The 22,796-nt window shown below is 40.1% G+C and overlaps 1 protein-coding gene across 2 annotated transcripts in view; it reads left to right on the top strand.

Annotated features, from left to right (window-relative positions):
* Window positions 1–22,796, top strand: part of CPVL (carboxypeptidase vitellogenic like) — a gene marked incomplete at its 5' end in the record, with an annotated part of 100,962 nt that overhangs the window by 42,125 nt on the left and 36,041 nt on the right. The window contains 4 exons of one of the 2 annotated variants that reach the window (XM_082846271.1): window positions 3,457–3,579; window positions 4,227–4,358; window positions 7,516–7,614; window positions 9,173–9,346. In XM_082846271.1, coding sequence (XP_082702397.1) covers window positions 3,457–3,579; window positions 4,227–4,358; window positions 7,516–7,614; window positions 9,173–9,346 — 528 coding nt within the window. The remainder of the gene's footprint in view (window positions 1–3,456; window positions 3,580–4,226; window positions 4,359–7,515; window positions 7,615–9,172; window positions 9,347–22,796) is intronic. The other variant, XM_082846272.1, reaches the window with a different exon arrangement.

The following is a 22,796-nucleotide window of genomic DNA, read 5'->3' as shown; positions in this document are numbered from 1 at the left end:
ACATATCCGGAAAAGGGAAAACTGGGTAAAATCAAACATACTTGATTTATTGTCTGATTGTCTTTTAAAGTGCTCGTGGTGGTCAGAGAATCATTAAATCGAGAAACAAATGGTTCAGGAAGAATAAACAAATCTGATCTTGAAGAAAAAAGAAATGTGTCTCAACAAGGAGAGTGAAAATAATTGAAATTTCATTGTAATGTTTCGGTGTCTGTTTTCCATAAAATAATCCTATAATTGTCTACTGTGTGACAGCCTGAGTCGCTCAACCAGTGGAATGATTAATGAAAACGGCAGTGAAGGATTTGTCACACTGACACAGGGCAAGGAAGTGTGTGATAGTCATTAGAAAGCCAAAACCAAGGTAAACATCATCACTGTTAGGTTAGTAGATGTAGACTGAACATTGAGGAATCTGTTTTGAATGTGGTTATAGAACTACCCATCTCACTGTCTCATTTTCCTAAATGGTCCACTTAGCAAGTGTGCAATGGATAAATCCAAGGGTGGGTCCCAGGTTGGTGGACCAGAGATCCATAGTCTATCCAGGACCCTTGACTGAAATGTGATTTGATATGAGAAATGGGAAGCGTGGAGGCAGCCAAGCCCGGACAGAATTCCAGGTGGGCATGTGAAACACACAGACCTTTGTTTCCATCATTTTAAAATATAGGAACATAATGTTAACTTTACATTGGCTCGAATTAAAGTAGGTGAAATAATCTGTTGATGGTGGATGCTCAGATTGAGTGGGTGTTCCTTTTTAATCTCCTGCCTGAATCCCGGATACATATGATGGTTGCAAGGGGGAAGGTGCCATAAAAATGTGACTGTTTTAGCCTAAGTTTGTCATCACTGCCTATAAAGTACATACCCTTCTATCTCTGAAAAAGTCAAGGGAGGTGTTTTGTTGCTAGGTCTTATAACAAGACACCTTGAGTGCTAGCATCACTGGAAGGTGTACTTTTTTAGCATTTGTACTGATTTCCAGTAGAGAAAACATGTTTAGAAATAATGTCAGATTAGTCATTCATTTATCAGCTATGTTTTTATGTACCTACTATGTGCTGGCTATTGTACACATTGTGGAAATAATAAGCCATGAAATGGTAGACTCTGCCTTATCACATTTGAGTCAAGTTTTCCATAATGTATTTTTAAAAGATATTGTGATCTTTACGAGTTTTGTGCTTTATTCATTTTTGTGTCTACTCAAATATCTGTTATGATACCTTTGACAGAAGAGTTGCCCAATAAACCATCATTGAATGAAGATTATATAATACATCTGTACCAGTGAAATGATTAGTCAAGAGAATTTGCTTTTTTGGTCAATTTACAGAAATTTTACTTGATAAATGTTCACGTACTGTCCCTAAAAGGAGAATATAGCAAAGTTATACAGCAAAGCAAATTTCAGACATGGAAGCTAAAAAGTAGTCATGAGTATGAATGGATAAGCTGCTTTGATTTAATACTTTGCCTAAATAATTATTATTTCACAAGAGTAGTGCATCAGTGAAGGGATCTTGTGTGAGTTATGTCAATTAAGTTCTTCCATCATAATTTGGAAGGGGTTTAGGATTTGGAGTAGGTCAGACCAGGTTTAATTCTGACTCTATCACTTAACCTCTCTGAGCCCCAATGTCCTTACGTTGAAATGGGAATAATGATAACTGCAGCATATGATTATGGCATGGAAAAAATGAGAGCTCTCCAGAATTCCCAGTCTTTGAACTTCAGGGCCCTGGAGAGCCTTGGACATATTGTGAAAGTTCTGCAGATCCATATGTACCCACATAATGTATCTAGTCTATCTAGAATATGTGTGCATTGCTGTTTTTCAAATGCATGTAGGCTAATTCAAGATTCATTCATTGAGCAGTTGTTTATTGAGCAATAACAAACAGCATCAGGTACAGGGGATACACTAATAAACAAAACAGACAGATATCCCTGTGTCTGTGGATCTTCTATTCTAGTGTGGGTAGGGGAATAACAATACACAAGGTAAAAAGTAAAAGTTTGTTGGAGAGTGATAAAGATTAAGACGAAAGAGGAGAGAAGGGGAATATAAAATATCAAAAAAGGGGTGTTAGAATTTTTGATAGGGTGGCCATGGAGGGCAACCCTCAGAAAGCCTCACTGAAGGAAGTGAGGGAGTTAACCATATGGATATCTGGCGAAGAACATTCCAGGGACAGAAAGAGCTAATGCAAGGGGAGGAACAGTACAGATCACAATTACGATTTGGTCTGAGAGAGGCTGGAGAGGAATGAGCAAGAGGATAGTAGGGGGTAATGTGAGTGAAGTGACCAGATCATGTCAGCCCTTATGCCCCAGAAAAAGCACTTCACTTTTGCTTTGAGAGAGATGGGAAGTCATTAGAGGATTTGAGCAGAGGAGTGGCATGATCTAATTTAACAGACCACTGTCTTGAAATTAGACTGGATGATGGTAAGAGCAAAAACAGAGGCCCATTGAGGAGGCTGCTGCAAGAATCCAGGCGAGAGATGACGGTACCTGGAGCAAGGTGATAAAGGGGGTGTGTGCAAAGACGCTGGATTCTGGATGTGTTTTGATAGAATAGGTAGAGTTGATGAGATACACTAATGGACTTTTCACGAGGTGTGAGTCAAAGAGATAAACAGTGGCACCAGGATTTTTGGCCTGAGCAGTTAGAAGAACAGAGTTTACATTCATGGAAACGGAGGCTGCAAGGAGGGCTTGGGGATTGGAGCTTCGGTTTGAACATAGGAAGTTTAATATTAGACATACAAGTGGAGATGTCAGGAAGGCAACTTTTTTAATGGAAGAAACACAGAACTATTTTTAAATATTACTGAACCAATAGTGGCTCTTTTCAGCATAATCTAAAAGCAGTATTATCATGTTTGTGTCAGCAAACTATTTTGAAATTGAAAAAGAGCCTTGTATTGGAAAAGGTTGGAAACAGAGGTAAGTTCAAGTGACCATTTTAGTGGCCAATAAATATTATTTATCCTTTTCCTCTTCCTTTAATCCATGTTGATTTCAAATTTTGGCATCATTGTACAGATTTTGAAATCTTAATTTTGGCCTTGGGATTTTTTTTTTTTAAATAAACCTTGCAATGGAACTTTCTGGTAAGGAAAACCCTAAGGGTGGCAGAATTGTGTTCACTGGTGTCCATGTTCTTTCTTTTGGAAGGAAATTAGAATGTTCACTTAGGACACATTCACTTATTATTTTTTTGCCCTCCTAACCTGTGACCTGCATGTCACTCCATGCTATTTGGGATGACAAAAGAAGGAAGGGACAGAGCTCCATGCTATTGTCAAATTTGCAATGCGAGGTTAAGAAATACATGTGTCTTGTGGAAATACTGACTGTTTTATTGTGATTTTAATTTGCATAAACACCTCATTTTAGTAGCAATGATTTGTGATGGTTCATTTTAACGTCTACCCTTCTCAGTCTTACGCGGGGAAATACGTGCCAGCCGTCGCCCACTACATCCACATGCTCAACCCCGTGATGACCATGAAGATTAACCTGAAGGGAATTGCTCTTGGAGACGCGTATTCTGATCCCGAGTCAGTAGGTGACTCTTTTTTCCTTTCCATTTTGTTCCTTAAGGAGAGTAAATACCCTTTAATCAGATGGACGCTCCTCTGACCCTACAGACCTAACTTCGTCAAGGGAAATACTGTTGCTCAGTTGACTTTCTAATGATTTAAATCTTCTAATTTTTACCAAATGTTTTACAGTGTCAACTTACTATATGTCAGCCTACGTTGGCTGTGAGTGCAAGTGTCAGTGTGTGTATGTACAAGTGTGTGTACCTGTGCTTGGTGTGTTTGTGTGTATTTTGTGTACATGTGTGTTGTATGAGTGTTTGTGTGGTTATGTGGTGTGTGTATGTTTTGTGTATATGTGTTTGTATGGTGTATTTGTGTGTTATACACGAATTGTGTGTGTGGTGTGTGTGTGTTTGTGTATGTGTGTGTGTATGTGTGTGTCGTGTGTATGTCTTATGTATGTGTGTTTGTGTGGTGTATTTTGTGTTGTGTATGCATTGTGTGTGTTGTACGTCTATGTTTGTGCGGGGGGGTGTGTGTATATGTGTGTGTGTTGTCCTGCTCCGCTAATTGAGAAGTTACAAAGGGTTATTTCACAAGCAGACGGGCTTCCCTCACATCCCTCTCTCTCCATGCAGCGTCTGTGTTTGCTTCTTTTCTCCTCAGATCATACAGGGCTATGCACCATTCCTGTTCCAAATTGGCTTGTTGGATGAGAAGCAGAGAAACTACTTCCAGAAGCAGTGCGATCAGTGCGTGAAATACATCCATGAGGAGAAGTGGTCTCAGGCCTTTGAAGTGAGTTCTGTGGCCTGCGCTGCCCTGGCGCAATGAGCACCATCTGAGAAGGTCCCGGAAGCACTGCGGTGCCTGGCCTGGCTCTTTGTTGTTAGCAAAGGTGTTTCCTTGGTGCCGTCCCGAGATCAGGAGGCGAGACAGTGGGCTCGTAAGGAAGAAAAGAGCCATCTGGGTTTCTTTGAATTTACTTTGACCATATTTTAAACCTGAGATCACCTCGGGGTGTTTATCTAACTGTGTCTTTCATTAACTGTTTTGATTTCTTGAAATGCTGTGTAGGCCCTCAAGGCATCCCTACCATAAAGAAATCAGAAGAAAGGCAACCTGGAAAGTGGAAGCATATGCTTCCACATGTGCTCTAAACCCTTCAGAGGGTAATATCCACACACAGTGCTCCAGCTGGGGAAGTGGCCACAGTGTAACAAATGTCACATGTTCCTGTGTGTCAGGAACAAAGAGTATAAAGGGTGGTCGCTTGAAACTTTTACAAAGAGCCATTGGCATTTGTAAATATCGCCACATCGCTCTCCTAAAATTAAATTTGAGGACCAAGTAACATAGTTATATTCTTCAACCTTTATTTTTTTTTTGGTTGTTTAAAATGTAAGACTATACTAAATATTAGGATGCAGGAGGGTCTTGTTTGCTGCTTATTTGGTTTTTGGCCAGTGCAGACAAAGATCATGTGTAAGCAATCTCCCTTGGGGGGTTTTGTCACCTTTGCCATAGAGCCTGTGTGTTTGACACGTTAGTAAATGAGGTGAGGACTGAATTTTGAGACCTTTAATCTTGTTACTGGGAACATAGCCTGTCACAGTTTACCTAACAGCATTGTTATTATTAAGGCCGAGGCCTGGTATTAATAGTCTTTTAGGCGCTGTAGGTCAGCTGGTTCAGATCAAAACAGGAGACATACAAACTTATGGAGAAGGGTGGGGTAACAAAGTTGTGCTCCATTTACAAATAGGGTGCCAGGGCAGTGACTGCCCTTGTTGTGAGTTCTGACGGCAGCAAGCTGTGTAAATAGGAGAACTCAGGAAGTCCCGAGCCACCCCGCAGCACCCTGGCGGGCTCCCCTTTCTGTGCCGGGACACTTGGTGCGGCTGCAGAGCGTGGATTCAGAATTTCTTGTGCAATTGTAAATGTGAAGGAAAGAAGAAGGATCTTTTCAGGGACATGTTGGGTCATTCTTCAACTTGCAATCACAGTATTTTCAAGACCGGTTTTAGGCTGTCTGCTGTGGTAGGCAGAAAGGGTAAAAAGGACTAAGCGTTTAGAATTTAGAATTAGTATGAGATTTTACATTGCATGAGACCCATCTGCAAGCGAGACATTTGATGTGTTTCTGAAGAAGCATATGTCAAGAGCAAACGTAAGCAGTGTCAAGAGCAAGAATATTTGATAGACTCAAAGGGATAAAGAAAGCAGAAAGATGTCTGTGGTGCGTGATCCAGCAGCCTAAGCGTCCACAGGATTAGTGAAACTGTTGAAAAGTTCAGATATTGTGTGTATTCAGAGATAACGACAAGATGACCCATGAGGTCTCTCCCAAACCAGATTCATCAAAAACTAGAGAAACCCCCCACCCCTCCCCCCACAAAAAAACTCTTGAAGGTATGCAATGTCTCTGTGACCACTGGTCCAAAATCTTGTGTGATAAATGAAAAGACTTTTGCTTTTTCACAGGAAATAGATGAAATGATACTTAGGAAAGTAATCAAGTAGTGGTAAAATGTGTTTCACGTTATGCAATACAAGACTCCAAGAAATCCTGAAACCCAAGAGAATACAAATGTCAAAATCTCAAGCCTAAATAATAAAGCCTTTTTGATGTTCTGATCCCTTAAAATGATTTAGTTAATAAAAGAGTGGTAAGTCGGAGCTGAAGGGATCAGCTTCTCTCCCGACACACACCCCTGGCGTTCGCCTTCTCATTCTCTGAATATTTTGGCTCCTGCCTCAGTGTCACTTTCCAGCATTACTCTTGTCATCATTTCTGGTGACTGAAGTCTCCACATGGATGATCTTTTGAATACTTGGTCCCTCAGTTTCTTAGTCTCCTCTCATTTAGTGATCTTGTTCTCTTTACCTTAGCTGCTTATTCCCATTACCCCCTGCAAAAAAGCCAGCAATCACTCCACAATCTCAGATTCAACAGATTCAAACGTCTTCCCCCAGCTGCCACCTCCCTTCCTCCCAGCTCACTTCTCTGAATTACAGTCCTGCAACCCCATTGTCTTTCAGTCCACGGATCCTACTACCTCTTCATGGTCCCCTACCCCTGCAGGTCTTAATTTCTCTAATTACCCAACATAAACCCAAGCTCAGTCATTACATACATTCCCCACCTACGGCCCCCCTTTGCACCTCCTCCAACTCCTTTGGCCAAACCACAGTCCTGGCTAGATGCCCCTCTCTACCACTCCATGCCTGCCTTTGTGCAGCTCAACATGACCTGAGAAAAGCACACAACTATGCTGACTGCTCTCACCTTCAGCTGATGACCAGGTTTTCAATGTCAGCAGTCCAAAGATAACTTCCACCAGTTTCAAGCGCCTGGGTGTATGTCCATATCCTCTGCCCTGTCTCCTCGTACATGGGTGAGTGGTCAATGATCGTGTTACGGTAACCCTTCCCCACAAGACTCACTCCCGCAGTCGGGGCCTTTGGGCTCACTGTTTCCTCTACTTGGAAAGTTCTTTTCCTAGATGTCTTCCGGGCTTGCTTCCTTCCTTCCAACAGGTCTTTACTCAAATGCCACCTTCTAAGTGAGACCCGTTTCCTCCTCTCTGCAGTGTCCCCCACACCCACCACCCAGGCACACACACCCCACAGGCACCCACGGCACTTCCTGTACCCTTCTCCTTGTTAGTTTTCTCCTTAGCCCTTATCATTCTCTAATACACTGCATATTTTACCTGTGAATGCTTGTTTATCGTACCCTCTAGAATATAAGCTCTATGAGGGAGCATTTTCGGCCTGCCTTGTTCACTGCTGTTTCCCCAATGCCTTGGACAGTGTCTATAGCGCAGAGAAGATGTGTGGGAAGTGGTTGTTGAATGAAACAGTTATTGAATAAATGAAATGACAAATGCCTGTATATTTTTACCCACCCTGATGTTTTCCTCCTTCCTTTCTCCCCTCTCTCCCAACCTAGTTACTGGATAAGCTGCTAGATGGTGAGTTAATAAGCGAGCCTTCCTACTTCGAGAATGTTACAGGATGTTCTAATTACTACAACCTTTTACAGTGCACGGTAATGACAACAATTTTAAAAAACATAATAGTGTTTACTTAAAACTTCTGGCAAAACCAAACTTCCTCCAATTTAAGAAATAGGAGAGCTGACTTTACACTAGACAAACATGTCCAAACCCTATTGCATTATTTGGTATACTAATCTATAGGATTTTTTACCCTGCCAGTGTTGTATACATTATAATCTGAGCATTGAGAGTGTGTGATATTCCAGATAACTCAAAAAAAATCTCCGATTAACACAGTTTCCCGCCACTAGAGCTTGTTATACAGAAGTTCTTTTGTGAAGGAGACAGGCCAGGGTTGCAGTTCTGGGTATCAGGTCCCAGAGCTCCAATCCTGTAGTGAGTTTCTTGAAAATGCCCACATTATTTGTTCTGTACTTAAGACAGCTTGGATAACCCAAACTGCCAAAGCCTTTATGAAAATATTTGCTTTGTCTTACTTTTAACTTAAGATGTTTCATGCATTCAGTACGGCCCTCACTTCAAGCCCTCTGGAATATTTCTCAAAGTATTCAAATAGTTTCTTTCATAAAAGTGGGCCAAAATTTGATGCCTTTTGGGTAGAATTAATCAAATAAGATAGAGGGAGCCAGACTGGGGATTTGGATTTGTATAACCATGTCTAGTGGATATCACAATACATTCTGTTTTTAAAATTGCCTTACTTATTAACTATTTTGTAAATAAAATATAAAGCTAATTTCAATGGAATTTGCCAACCCTGTGGTTTTGGATTTAGATTCTACCAAGAGAAAAACATATGCTAGGCAATAAAGAAGCAAAATTTGTGATTAATTTTTTTTCTTTACAAAGAGAATGTATTCACAGTTAGCAAAAAATATTGATGCTTCACAAAATTGTTGATTTCAAACTCTTTTTTTTTATCCTTTTGTAACTTTTTAAAAACAGCATTTACTCCTTTTTTTTTTCTTTTAGCGTAATGAATCTTACAGAGACTTTTATGCAGTATTTTTAAAAAATAAGGCTCATGGACAACTTCTCTTTTGTCTTATGTCCTTCATAAGGTATCATCTGTTCTTACACTTGATATATTTTCCTCCTTAAATTATGGTCAGCTGATTATTTTGTGTGTGTGGTTTTAATAAACAGCAGAGCATGAAAAAGAAATCCTCAGCTTTTAATCCACCACATCACCTCCCTGGCCCCTTGTGGTCCATTTCACCTTCTTTTCCGAGAGCCTCCAACAAGGAGCAAATTGATTTTGATAATCTCGCCTCTTCATTTTTCCTATTTTTGCCTTGAATGGGGTTTTTAATTGGAGTTACAGATCACAAAAGTTTTGTTGTTACAAAAAGGAAAAATCCAGCATTTGCAAATTGGATACTGGCTCCAAGAGTATCAGGTCATCCAGATTTGCTTGGTAAAATTGAATTTCCCCAACCCCCCAAGTTAAAATATTCAGGGTAGACACCAGTTAATAGTGGTGTCACATCTTGTTCATTGTGATATATGTTAGGAGAAATTTGAAGCTTTCCCCAGAGTACTGTTCCCACCACCCACTCGTTTTCCCTAATATTTTTCTGATGCCAGGAACCTGAGGACCAAAGTTACTACAGGAAATTTTTGTCCCTCCCACAAGTGAGACAAGCCATCCACGTGGGAAACCAGGCTTTTAGTGATGGATCCAAAGTTGAAAAGTACTTGCGAGAAGATACAGTAAAGTCAGTGAAACCATGGTTAACTGAAATCATGAATAATTATAAGGTAAGAGACTTAACTTTAGTTACTGTCTATTTTAGGAACTTTTCAGATCACCCAAAGCAGAAGTGACCTTCTTTTATTCTTAATTTGACTCCTGCCTTTTTTTTACTTTTATGATATCTTGCAAATGTAAGCAACAACTGCTGCATTGTTTGATTTCTTTGAATTAAAAGTTTTATTTTTTTCCTTCTAATTAAATCACTTTCCCCCGAAAGTTCCTAAAAATGAAATTCTCTTTGGCACATGACACCTCTTATCATTTCTTGAAAATAGACAGAGAGCAGAGCCGAGAAGATGACTGACCTTGTGTAAGCCAATTTTCCCTTATTGTTTGCTTTATTATGTTAATCCCAATGAAGTCAGGGATAAATGAAATCAACTGGTTATTCCAAAAATGCTTTTTGCTTGATAATTGCATTCATTCACGTTGCTCAATCACAGTTTCTTCAGGGCCGGCTTTAAGCCAAATGTTGTGCTAGTCTGTCAGGTTGAAGCGTTGAATGAGACAAGGTCACTGTTTCGAGGCATGTAAAGTCAATCACTGTGTTATCTGACTGAGATGTTCTGCCTGATTTGCTGCTGGTGGTACCAGAGGTTCAAGCAAATGAACTGTGGACCCTCGAATTCTCACTGTGAGGGAAGGACACCATGAGCAGGTGACAGGGAGACAGTCATCCTGTGCATTTCTTTCCCCTTTATTTCTCTTCTTACCTCCTCCTCTGATCCTCCAGAACTGTTAGCATATGTCCTAGGCATGGTCTGGGGGTAGCTCAACAGGATAAGTGTGTTATGATAGAGAAGATCACCACCAGAGGTGATCCACTTTCTCTCTGTTTCCTGGCAGAGGCAAGAGTAATGTTTGGAATGAACAAAAAACAGGGCCACCAGTAACCAGCACATGAATCAGACAAAAGGCAACCTCTCCTCAAGATACTTTATTTCTATCTGTCCAAAAATTGTCCTAATATACTGCTTTTATTTGAACCAGACTCTTTACTGCCATTTTCTGACATTAGGAAAACACATTTCAACAATGTCTATGTTAGGAATAGTGTATCTTGGGATTGTTCAGTGCACAACCTTCAGTACTACCCAGGGAGCCCTTGACCTAATACACCGTTACTAGATTGTGTTTTAGAATATGCCCAACCTAGAAGACCTATTTTCTGATCCTGCCTCTAGTACACAGAGTTTGAATCCTAGACATACAATTTTTTTTTGCGGTACGTGGGCCTCTCACTGTTGTGGCCTCTCTCCTTGCGGAGCACAGGCTATGGACGCGCAGGCTCAGCGGCCATGGCTCACGGGCCTAGCTGCTCCGCGGCATGTGGGATCTTCCCGGACCAGGACACGAACCCACGTCCCCTGCATTGGCAGGTGGACTCTCAACCACTGCGCCACCAGGGAAGCCCTAGACATACAACTTTTATTCAAAATAATCTAAGGCCAATGGCATGCAGAGTCTACACACCCATTATATACCTGCAGAACTTCATGAAATACTTACTTTGTAGGCAAGAAAGGGCCTAACTAGATGAGGTCAGGATTTCAGCCACTCTTGTGTTTGGTTCTGTCAGGGAAATGTAGTGGCCCTTAGTGCTTGCCTGCTTGGAGCCTTCTCTGAGCACCTTCAGGTTGTCCTCTTCTCTGAGGTCTCAGACCATGTGCTCTCTACTGCTGTGGTCACACTTAGCACACTGTACTGCCATTGTGGGCTGTCAGTCATAGCACCAGCCTTGAGCAGATGTCAGTAACACATAAATGAATGAATGAATGAAAATTCAGTTCTATAAATTAGTGGTCTATCAAAAATATATCTAATAAACTTGTTCATAATCCATCAGGTATTTATTATCCACAAATTTATTAAACCAAAAAGAGCTTAGCACTTATGTTTTCAAGATGTAAACACTGGGCTATAATGTAACATTAAAGAATGCAAAATGGTTTTTTTGAGTGGAGAGCAGATAAGGAAGTTCCCATGTATATTTTTCTGTGCCCTTGCAAGATAGGTTTTCTCACTGTATAAATTTAACTAGAGTATGATTGCTTTCTCAGCCAAGTGAGGATAGCGTGAGATATATAGTTCACCTGATGGTGTAAACTCTCCTGGTATTGGCTGATCGCCATACAGTGTCCAATTGCTTGATAAGGGAGAATATGCTGATTAAAGATGAGCCTGCATCTTGATATTTAAACGTATCTGTTTCTGTTTCCCATGTATCCTAAACCTATCAATGTGAATTCCAATGAAATCAGAATGTTTTCTAAACTTTCAAACTCTGAATCAGTTGTCAGAAAAAGAGAATAGATTAGTGGTGCAGATAAACCATGTTTCCAGAAAGAAAGAGAACAAAGTATGCAGTCAGTCTGAGTGCAGACCAAAAAGTGGCTGTTGCTGAAACAGACCGCATATCCATGGCTACAGCTGGCATAGCCCACAGGGCAGCGATTATCCTTGGCTTGTCTGTTAATGGTGGTGAACCTCAATGTGTATGCAGTGGAATCAGAACAATCTAGGTTGGCTTAAAACATTAGTACCCTCAAGGTTATATTTATGTAAGACTCAGTAGTAATTTGTCATAGAAAATACTGCACATGCTTCTATTCATAGGAACATGGAAGTCTCTTTCTAGTACTAGATTCATTTTATGCAATGTGGAATATCTGATGGGCTGAGGAAGACCTTCATCAGTTTCTGGAAATTAATAGAACTAAAAGAACAAGGGTGTAGTACATCAGTTTCTGTACAGACTATGTGAAAACATAATCCTTTTCTTGTAAAGACCTACAGGGGATGTGTACTCAAAGTCATCCTCTTTTCAGTAATTTCAAATATTTAGATGGTAAATTGAAATATCATTTTAGCAGTTTCCAGAACAACTAGAGTGAGAGATAATCTGTTGGACTATTGGAATTCATGATTAAATCAGATCATGGTTAAATATTATCACGATATTTAGGAGTTACCTGGGTCCATAGCACATGGTGGTTATAAGCATGGGTTCTCACGTTAGACATTTTGAGTTTGAATTCTGTTTCCACTATTCACTGGCTATGTTCCTTTGGGGGAGGATACTTAAAACACTCTATGCTTCAGCTTCCTCATCTGTGAAATGGGAATAATAATGGTACTTACAGGTGAGTTCTTATGAGGTTTAAATAGATTATGTAGATAAAACACTTAAAACAATGACTGGTGCTTAGAAAGTGCTTGAAAATATAAGCTATTACTAATGATGTTCAACACATTTCAGCAGAAGCCTTTAAGCACCTGCTACATACAAAAGTTATACAAAAAACCATGGAAAACACAAAAGTAAAAAGGACTTGACAGACTTCTGGTTTCCAGTCTGGCATGTCAGGAACTTGGAAGTTACCATTCTGTCCTAACAACAAGTAAAAAGCTGAACAAACTGAAAAAGCAACAACTCCTCTTAGATCTGTGAGAGAAGTGAAGTCATCACAGGGCAAACTACTTCACAAACAGGAGAGACCGACAGGTGGGTACAGAGAATCACTTTTCTAAGCAGAAATCCATGAGCAGAAACCTCCACAAGAACCAGTGCCAGGATAGGAAAACCTGAGCTGTAATTCATGAATTACTGGAGGCTCAGTGGGGATAAGCCTGAGCCTTAAAAACTCCAGGGGAATCCAGTCATGGGAGGAAGCCCCCACTTTTGTAGTTTTATCTCCAGACATCTGCAATGTCTTCACAGTGAATACTGGTGAAAAATCCCTTCTGCTTATGGCAGGAGGAGGTAAAAGTAACCACCTTGAAATACACCAGAGCATTTTGTTTTCTGTAACAAGGCCTGCCCTCAGAAAGCTATTTTACCACAGCCTAACCCACTGAGGGGTTATCAGAGCCTGATCTACCTGTGGGAAGGGAAATACTCAACTTCAGCTCTAGACTTCCATGTGGGGGAAAGGAAACACCCAATTCCAGCTGCCTTTAGCTATGCTGTCCCACCTAAGAGGTGAGGGGGAGCAACTGCAAAGCACTGGTGAGGTTCGCAGTCCAGGGTCATAGGCTCCTAAAAGACTGAGACCTAATCCTAGGACTCTAGTATGCTTCCCATCCCCCACATCTTACCACCATGTTACAAAAGGGTTATTTACCACAGTACCCTGTATCCATCCAGTGCATCATGTACATCTTTCAACAAAAAATTACCAGGCATACTAAAAGGCAAAAACCACACTTTAAAAAGACTGAACAAGCATTAGAACCAGAGTCAGATAGGACAGGGATGTTGAAATTATCAGACCAGGAATTTTTGCAAACTATGATTAATATGCTAAGGGCTTCAGTGGAAAAAGTAGGCAACATACAATAATAGATGGATGATGTAAGCAAAGATATGGAAATTCTAAGAAAGAATGACAAAGGAAATGCTAGAAATCAAAAACTGTAACAGAAATGAAGAATGCCTTTGATGGGCTCTTTAGTAGACTACATGGCTGAGGAAAGAATTGCTGATCTTGAGGATATGACAGTAGAAACTTCCAAAACTGAAAAGCAAAGGGAACAGAGACTGAACAAAACCAGAAAATCCAAAAACTGTGGAACAACTATAAAAGATGTAACATATGCATAATGGGAATACCAGAAAGAAAAGAGAGAAAGGAACAGAAACAAAATCTGAAGAAATAATGATTGAGAATTTTCCCAAGTTAATGTCAGACACCAAACCACAGATCCAGGAAGCTCAGAGAACACCAAGCAAACAAATGCCAAAAAACGACACCTAGGTATATCATATGTAAACTTTAGAAAATCAGAGATAAAGAAAAAAATCTTGAAAGAAGCCAGAGAGGGGAAAAAACACCTTACCTATAAAGAAGCAGAGGTACCAATTACATCTGACTTCTCCTCAGAAACCATGCAAGTGAAAAGAGAAAGAAATACCTGAAGAGTTGAGAGAAAAAAAATCACCAACCTAGGATTCTGTGTCCTATGAAACTATCCCTCAGAAATGGGGCAGAAATAAAGATGTTTTCAGACAAGTACAAATTGAAGGAATTTATTGCCAGTAGACCTACCTTGCAAATTATGTTAAAAGAAGTTCTTCACAGGGAAGGATAATGTTATAGATCGGAAACTCAGCTCTATATAAAGAAAATAAAAGTATTGGAGAATGAATAAGTGAAGATGGCATGATTGTCTATGTAGAAAATCTGAAAGAATCAATAGAAAACTCCTGGAACTAATAAGTGATTATAGCAAAGTTGCAAGATACAGAGTTAATATACAAACACCAATCACTTTTCAATATACCAGCAATGAACAAGTGGGATTTGAAATTAAAAATCCAAAACCATTTACATCAGTACCAAAACTATTGAAATACTTAGGCATAAATATAACAAATTATGTACAAACCTATATGCAGAAAACTACAAAAGTTTGATGAATGAAATCAAAGAACTAAATAAATAGAGAGATATTCCATGTTCATGAATAGGAAGGCTTAATATTATCAAAGTGTCAGTTCTTCCCAACTTGATCTACACGTTCAATGAAATCTCAACCAAAATCTCAGCAAGTTATTTTATGGGTATTGGCAAACTAATTCTAAAGTTTATATGGAAAGGCAGAGACTCAGAATAGCCAACTCAGTATTGAAGGAGAAGAACAAAGTCAGATGAATGACACTTCTTGACTTGGAAACTTAATATAAAACTGCAATAATTAAGACAGTATAGGGCTTCCCTGGTGGCGCAGTGGTTGAGAGTCCGCCTGCTGATGCAGGGGACACGGGTTCGTGCCCCGGTCTGGGAAGATCCCACATGCCGCAGAGCGGCTGGGCCCGTGAGCCATGGCCACTGAGCCTGTGTGACCAGAGCCTGTGCTCCGCAACGGGAGAGGCCACAACAGTGAGAGGCCCGCGTACCACACACACAAAAAAAGACAGTATAGTATTGACTGGAGAACAGACAAATAGATAAATGGAAGAGAATAGAGAGCCCAGAAATAGACTCACATAAATATAGTCAGCTGATCATTGACAAAGGAGCAAAGGCAATACAATGAGCAGCGTCACTTATGAGCATATATGTACAAATCCTAAACAGAATATTAATACAACCTAATCCACCAGTGAATAAAAAAGATCAGGTTGGGTTGATCCCATGAATGCAAGGATATTTTTGTATTAGAAGTTCTATCATGTAATTTACCACCTAAAATGTTAAAAGAGAAAAATTTTCTATCTTAATAGATGCAAAAAAGTGGATTTGATAAAATTAAAACCCACTTAGGATAAAAATTTTTAGCAAACGAGGAATAGTAGTATCTGTATTGATTTCCTATGCTTGCTTTAATGGATTACCACAAACTTGATGGCATAAACTACAGAAATTTATTTTCTCTCAGTTCTGGAGGTTAGAAATCCAAAGTCACTTTCACTGGGCTGAAACCAAGGTGTCAATAGGGTGGCTGTAATGGGATAATCCATTCCAGCTTCTGGTGGCTGTTGGCCTTCCTTGGCTTGTGGCCATATTATTCTAACATCTGCCTCTGTGGTCACATTGCCCTCTCCTCTTCTGTGGTCAAATATCATCTGCCTCCCTCTTAGAAGAATACGTGAGATTGCATTTAAGGACCTCCTAGATAATCTCCCCATCTCAAGATGCTTAAGTTAATCACACATGCAAAGTCTCTATTTTTTTAATTAATTAATTAATTTATTTATTTATTTATTTATTCTGCATAAGGTAACATTCACTGGTTCCAGGGATTAGGACTAGATATGTTGTGACAGGGCATTATTTAGCCTACCATAGTATGAGACTTTCTTGACCTAATAAAAATCTACCAGTAAGCATTATTCTGTTCTATAAAACATAATATGCATTCCCTTTAAAGTCAGAGTTCATGATGATGTAAACAAATAAAAAATGAATGGGAGAAAAATCCAATTAATAAATGTGTAAGAAATAATGGAATAGAAAATCATTATTTGACAAATAGAACAGTAATAATTGCTTCAGGAAAGAATCATCAGTGGATACTAACATCAGTTAGTGAAAGTATGATGAGAATCAGAATGTTTACATAGCCTCAAAGTATCCTCCTTCAAAATATTTATGATGAAGGGGAAAATAGTAGCTTTATAGTGGAGAAGTCTAGCATATGAACCAAAGGATCTAAGTTAACATCACCAGTAATGGGACAAATCAACATTTGTGCCTCCTGATATGTTGCACTGAGAAGGACACAATGTGTGTTGGGCACTGAGAAGGACACTAATGTGTGTTGCCAAAAATGAATGAATTTGATCATGAGGCAACAGCAGACGAACTCAAATTAGGGGACAAATTTAGCCACAAAATAACTGGCTGGTACTTGTCAAAGGACATGAATGACACACACATACCTACACACACACAAACACTGAGGGATTAAGGAGACTTTACAACTAAATATATATAACATGTGACCTTTTATTGCATCCAGGATCAGAAAAAGGTTATTAAGGGACAAGTGGAAATTTTTTAATAAAATCTGTAGCAAGAAAATATCACTGTTAATTTTCTGGTTTTGATGATTGCATGGTGGTTATTTAAAACGTTAATATTTTGAAGGCTACATAAAGAGTATGCAGGATTTCTTTATACTATTTCTTTAGCAGCTTGATTGAAGATATAATTCACATAATACAGAATTCACCCATTTAAAATGTTCAAGTCTGTAGTTTTTTGTTTGTTTGTTTTTTGTTTTTTGTGGTACGCGGGCCTCTCACTGTTGTGGCCTCTCCCGTTGTGGAGCACAGGCTCCGGACATGCAGGCTCATGGGCCTAGCCGCTCTGCGGCATGCGGGATCTTCCCGGACCGGGGCACGAACCCATGTCCCCTGCATCGGCAGGTGGACTCTCAACCACTGCGCCACCAGGGAAGCCCCAAGTCTGTAGTTTTTTAAATATGCACAAATTTTTGCAACCATCATCACTGTTTAATTTTAGAATATTTTTGTCATGTTCTCCCCACACCCCTTATGCTTTAGCAGTAATTCCCATATTCTCCCTCCCTCCACCCCCTGGAAACCACTAATTTAATGTATGTGTGGATTTGCCTGTTTTGGATATTGCCTATAAATGGAATAGTATTATATAGTGGTTCTCTCTGTGGGGTAGACAGACGGGGGTGGGGATAGGGGAGAAGTTCACTGGGTAGATTCAGTGATATTGGTACTATACTAGTTCTTAAGGTGGCTGGTGCATCTGTGAATGTATATTTATTCTTATACTTCCTAACCTACAGATATGTTATAATACATTCTTTGGTGTATATATAATATATACAATAAAATTTTGAAGGAGGTAGACTGTGATTAGTGCTTTGCAGAGATTTAATTGACCATGTTGTGAGCATGTGGGCTGCTTAGTATGGCCATGACTTTAAAGTCCCTCAGCATACTTCAGAGAATTATGAGGCATTGTGGTGGAGGCAAGGACACTGATCTGCTCTCACAGAGAATTCCATCAGTTTTCCTCGCTGGTAGACATTGATTACATAATCCAAAATAGCAGGTAATTAAAATAATCTTTTTCTACCTGGCTCTCTATGCTCATTGGTGGGTAGCCAATTTACTTGCAAATTATGTTACAACTCCCTGATGGTGATGTTAAAATATGTTCGGTGTCAGAAGTCAAGCTGCCTGGAATTGAAGTTCTCCCTTTCACTTCCTAATCTGTAAAATTCTATCTCATAGACAACAAACCGTGTAAGGGCAGCCATCTTACCTTCTTGTTCACCACTCTGTACCCAGGGCCTACCACTGTGCCTGGCACATAGTAGGCACTTAACAAACGTTAATAATGAAAGAAGAATTGTCTTGGGAACAAAGGAAGTAATAAAAGGCTTCACAGAGAGTAGATGTTGCTTAGAACATTTTACTTCCCTTAATCTTCTCTTTTCCTACCATTCTTAAACTGTTCTTCCACTTCAGCTATGGTTCACATTGCTCTCTTTGCATTAGAAGTGCCTGGGAAGCTTTAAAAAATACTTAATTACGACCCCCTCCACCAAAGGTTCTGATTTAGTTGCCTAGTATAGCAACTAACACATAGTAGTGTGCCGTAAACTTTGAAGAAAGGAAGGAGGGATGGAAGGAAGGAAAGGAGTGGGGAAAGGACAGAATGACAGAAAGAAGACAGATGATCTGTTCATTTACATCATAAGCTGTCTTTATAGTAAACTTATTTGAATTTTAGTAAGTGCAAATAATTCACCACTCCAGTTACTATTGATTATATTATGTATGTTATATTCCTTCCTCTTTTAAGCAGCATTTTTTAAAAAACAAAAACAAATACACTGATTGTAAGATGTATCCTGATTTTCAAAGTAATAAAATATAGTAGCAGGTGGATAGATAGATAGATAGATGGACAGATAGATAGGGATAGGGCATCTCTAAAATCTAGGAAATGCAGCCCATACCCCATGAAAGCTATTGGTTTTGAGTCCCGTGTTCTTTGTAGAAGTCCCCCGGTCCTTAGTACTTTATGATAAAGAAGTTACATTTTCTTATGAAGATTCTTGCTAGAGATTCTGAATATGTTTCCAACCTCCATTTCTGTTTGGTTGCAGCTCTTGCCTTCCTAAAAATATATAAGCTATATTTTTAAAGACTAAGAGTACATGAAAGAGAGAATGTGAGTGTGTGTTTGTGAGTGTGTGTGTGTGTGTGTGTGTGTGTGTGTGTGTGTGTGTGTGGTGTATTTCCTGTATGAAACCATTATTTCAAAAAAACAGGAGCTACAGCTCTAGAGGCCATTTGGATCCAAAGCAAAATGTTGCCCTTGGATTGAGGTTGCCCTTGTTGCTAAGTTGTCTGGAAGGCCACTGATGTTTTAAGAGGTACCATCTCCAAAGGCTAATACCTCCATATGCTTTTGCTTTTAAAGGTTAAATTGCCCTTGGGTAGGGCTTAGTTTGCTGTGTTTAAAAGTTCATCTAGTCAGGAAATTGTAAATATAAAGTTACATTTCCCTGTCACTTATCATTCTGCAGCTCATTAAGTTTCAACTAATTGCATCTTCAGAATTCAGGATCTTAATGCTTCTCAGCTTCACCACCAGACTGAAATCTTAACACCCAGGTCGTCAGGAGTTTTATTTACTTATCCTAGGCTATCAAAAGCTCTTCCTTTAGAAATGGGCAATTCCTGGCTAATGGATGTGACTTAGAAGTTTGAAAGGTAAATTTTTCTAGTAAATCTAAGTCATTTTAGCAGTCATTTTAATTGCTTGTGGCATTTTCCTTCATAACATCTTCTGATGGCAAAATGTCAATGGTGATAGTGCCAGGAAACTAGATTTGATAAATGTCTAGTGTATCAATAAAAATTTAACACTTAATTGGGTCCGATTCAGCTGCTAAGTTGGACTCTGAGCTTCCATCGGACCATGATGGGAAAAGTCTAGCTTTGTTGACTATAATCTGATATGATCACTTTTCTTTCAAACCCTTTGAAGACCATAAAGAGAATGCCAGTACCATTCTGTGAAAAACTTCTGTGAGGAGGGAGTAGTTTTTAGGGAAGCATAACAGAAGAGAGGGAAGCTAATCCTGGGACATGTGTTTTATGTAATCATACTATCAATAAGCAGTCATCACTTTGCAGGCAAATAAAAATAGTATGCATTTGAAAATCAGTTACACTGTCAAGTTCCTTGTGAATTACTTTTACCTATTTTAGTTATAATCCAAGTGCAAGAACAGCAGTAATTTTTTTTTTTTTTTGCAGTCATGGGCCTCTCACTGTTGTGGCCTCTCCCCTTGCAGAGCACAGGCTCCGGACGCGCAGGCTCAGTGGCCATGGCCCATGGGCCCAGCCGCTCCGCGGCACGTGGGATCCTCCCGGACCGGGGCACGAACCCGTGTCCCCTGTATCGGCAGGCGGACCCCCAACCACTGCGCCACCAGGGAAGCCCAGCAGTAATTTTTTTTAACGAGGCATGCTTCTCCTGGGCTTCTTTGATTTTTAAGCATTTCAATGAATAAAAGGAAAAAAGCATACCCATAAATTATTAAACAGATTTTGATTTCACCCCAAATTGCCATGCTATTGATGCCTTTTCTTGTTTGTCCTTTAAGCTGATGTTGGGATGAAATACTCAAATGAGAACCAGCATATATTTTTATTTACTCTTACTTATTTCTTTAAGCCATTTGATAATATATTCTGCTGTGTGAATTGGTTTATTTCAAATTGCTTTGCTTGTTGATGATGTGTTGTTTGAAGGTACCTCATGCTCAAAACATTAGAAGGTACGTTTGTGATTTATGGCAACATAAAAGTAGAATTTAATCTGGAGCCACCCAAATACAGCAGAGTGAGGGTGTTCCAAGAAGAAAGATATTAAGTGGTGATACCATTTGTTATGTAGATTCCAGGGACCTAAAAATCAACAAGCTAAGAAACACACATTTAAATCCAGTTGCTATGAAATCCAGCTGGTATGAAACACAGGCAATTACATCAGTTGACTTTGAAAAGATAAATACGGAAAGCGTGAGAAGAGTATTGCTTTCTGGAAACAATGAGGAATATCTCTTGTGCAATAATGTCACCACGCTGCAGTAGCTTCTCAGTCTTTATTTCTTGTGTCTTAGTGTAACAGAAGATGCAAAACGATGCCAACATGTTCTAAAAGATTGGATTGTTGGAAACCAGTGGTCTTCAAAGTAGTGTGTGCCAACCACCGTCCCCTGGGGTGTGGGGGGAAAATAGTGTACATTAATATTTTATTTTTTAAAAAAAGGAAATTAAGAAATAAGCTTTACTCGTGTTTAATGGATAGATTGGCACTAGGGCGCTTATTTGCTCTCTACGATAGTCACATCAGATGTGATAGAGCCAGGGTTTGGGTTTGGGTTTGGGTTTGGGTTTTCCTAATCACAGTCATCATCATCACCATCATCATTTAAGTCTGTTTGCCACAGGATCTGCCTCCAGGCCCAGGGGTCTTTGCACTGCAGTTTCCTCTGCTTCCATCTGAATGTGGATGACTTAATTCCGTGTCTTTTGGCCCTGGCCTTGTAGTCCAGTAAGGAGAGCAGCGTTCACATACTTCCCACTGCCTAAGGAAGCCACATTCACAACTCTCGGGCTCTTCCTAGGGGCTTTTCCCTGCTGGATTTGCCTGGCCTGCACTGTAGAAGTCGTCCCACCCCGCGCCCCCCCCCCCCCAATGGGGCAGCCTGTGCTATCTACTTACTCATTATGAGCGGCTCTCTAGTGTTGTCACTGGGTAACAGCACCCGGCACAGTGTCCTTGTGCCGAATGGCATGTGACTAAATGAAAGCCAGAAGAACCTTCAACCAAGCTTTCGAAAGAATCGCTCTGGGCAGGAGCCCTTGACCTCCTCCGTCTTGATTTTCCTCACGTGGTGCTCCTTTCACTGCACCTTCAAGTCTGTTTCTTCAGCCCCCTGACAGTCCCCCTATTTGCTACAGGGATGTGTACAATCCTTTTGAGACCATTTGACGTTCTCTAGGAAGAAAAGGGAAAGGGATGCTTTCCTTAACAAATAAGGGAGAGTTGTGTTTGGGGGAGGAAAAAACCACCAAAAAAACCCTAATTGCAGAGTAATGAGGGGACCTTGGTGAATATCACTATTGAGAGTATGGGGCAGAGAATCTTGCAACCTGACTGATACCAGGTTTTCCCATGTAGATGAAAACATAAAGAGGCCAGAGCACCACTTAGACTTTTAAAAAAAACTTTTTGATAAAGAAAAGTAAGCTGTACAACCAGCCACTTGCTTGCTTTTGTGAGATCAGCCTGGCTGGAAGCTTTTCACTGACTTTGCTACTCACCTGGAGATTGATAACAACAGGTAGGAATTAGACTTGTAGAAGTGACCTGTCTGGCTCTTTGGATGAGGGCCTACTTACTGTCACTCTAGTCCTCTCCTAAGAGAAAGGCAAAGTAATCTTCATCCACAGAGAACTAGAATTTTCTCAAGCTAGAAGGAAAGTTTATTATGGGAGAAGTGGGTTGCAAAGTGAGCTGCACCTTGCTGCTTGGTGAGTACTCTACGGCCTCTCTAAGGCCTCCCTTCCCACTGTTTATATTCCTTTGGGAGCTTCCAGGTTCCTCTAAATTAATGCTTTTTCCAGGTGGTTTAGCATTCCTCCTGCAACAAGACCACTCTGCTCTCAGCTGGCCCTCAGGATAACTTCAGCAGGGAGATCATTCCCTGTCTTGCCTGGGCACAATGGGTAGTAGGGCAGCAGTGACACTGTTTAGTGGCAGGGGCTCAGCTTTCAGGTTTTGTTCACCCTCAAAATCCTTGGTGAATCCATTCAATTTTATGGCGACAACTATTGTTTTTTTGAACTTGAGTGATGTTGATAATGTTGGGGAACAGGGAGCTGGCAGGGGGACTTGATGGCAAGGGGTTTTCCTGTAGCTCCTACCTATTCCTGTTGTAATG

Source organism: Leucopleurus acutus (assembly GCF_964270905.1).
Source record: "Leucopleurus acutus genome assembly, chromosome: 9".
In the NCBI taxonomy this organism is placed as follows: Eukaryota; Metazoa; Chordata; class Mammalia; order Artiodactyla; family Delphinidae; genus Leucopleurus; species Leucopleurus acutus.
This window is presented reverse-complemented; position numbering and strand designations above follow the sequence as displayed.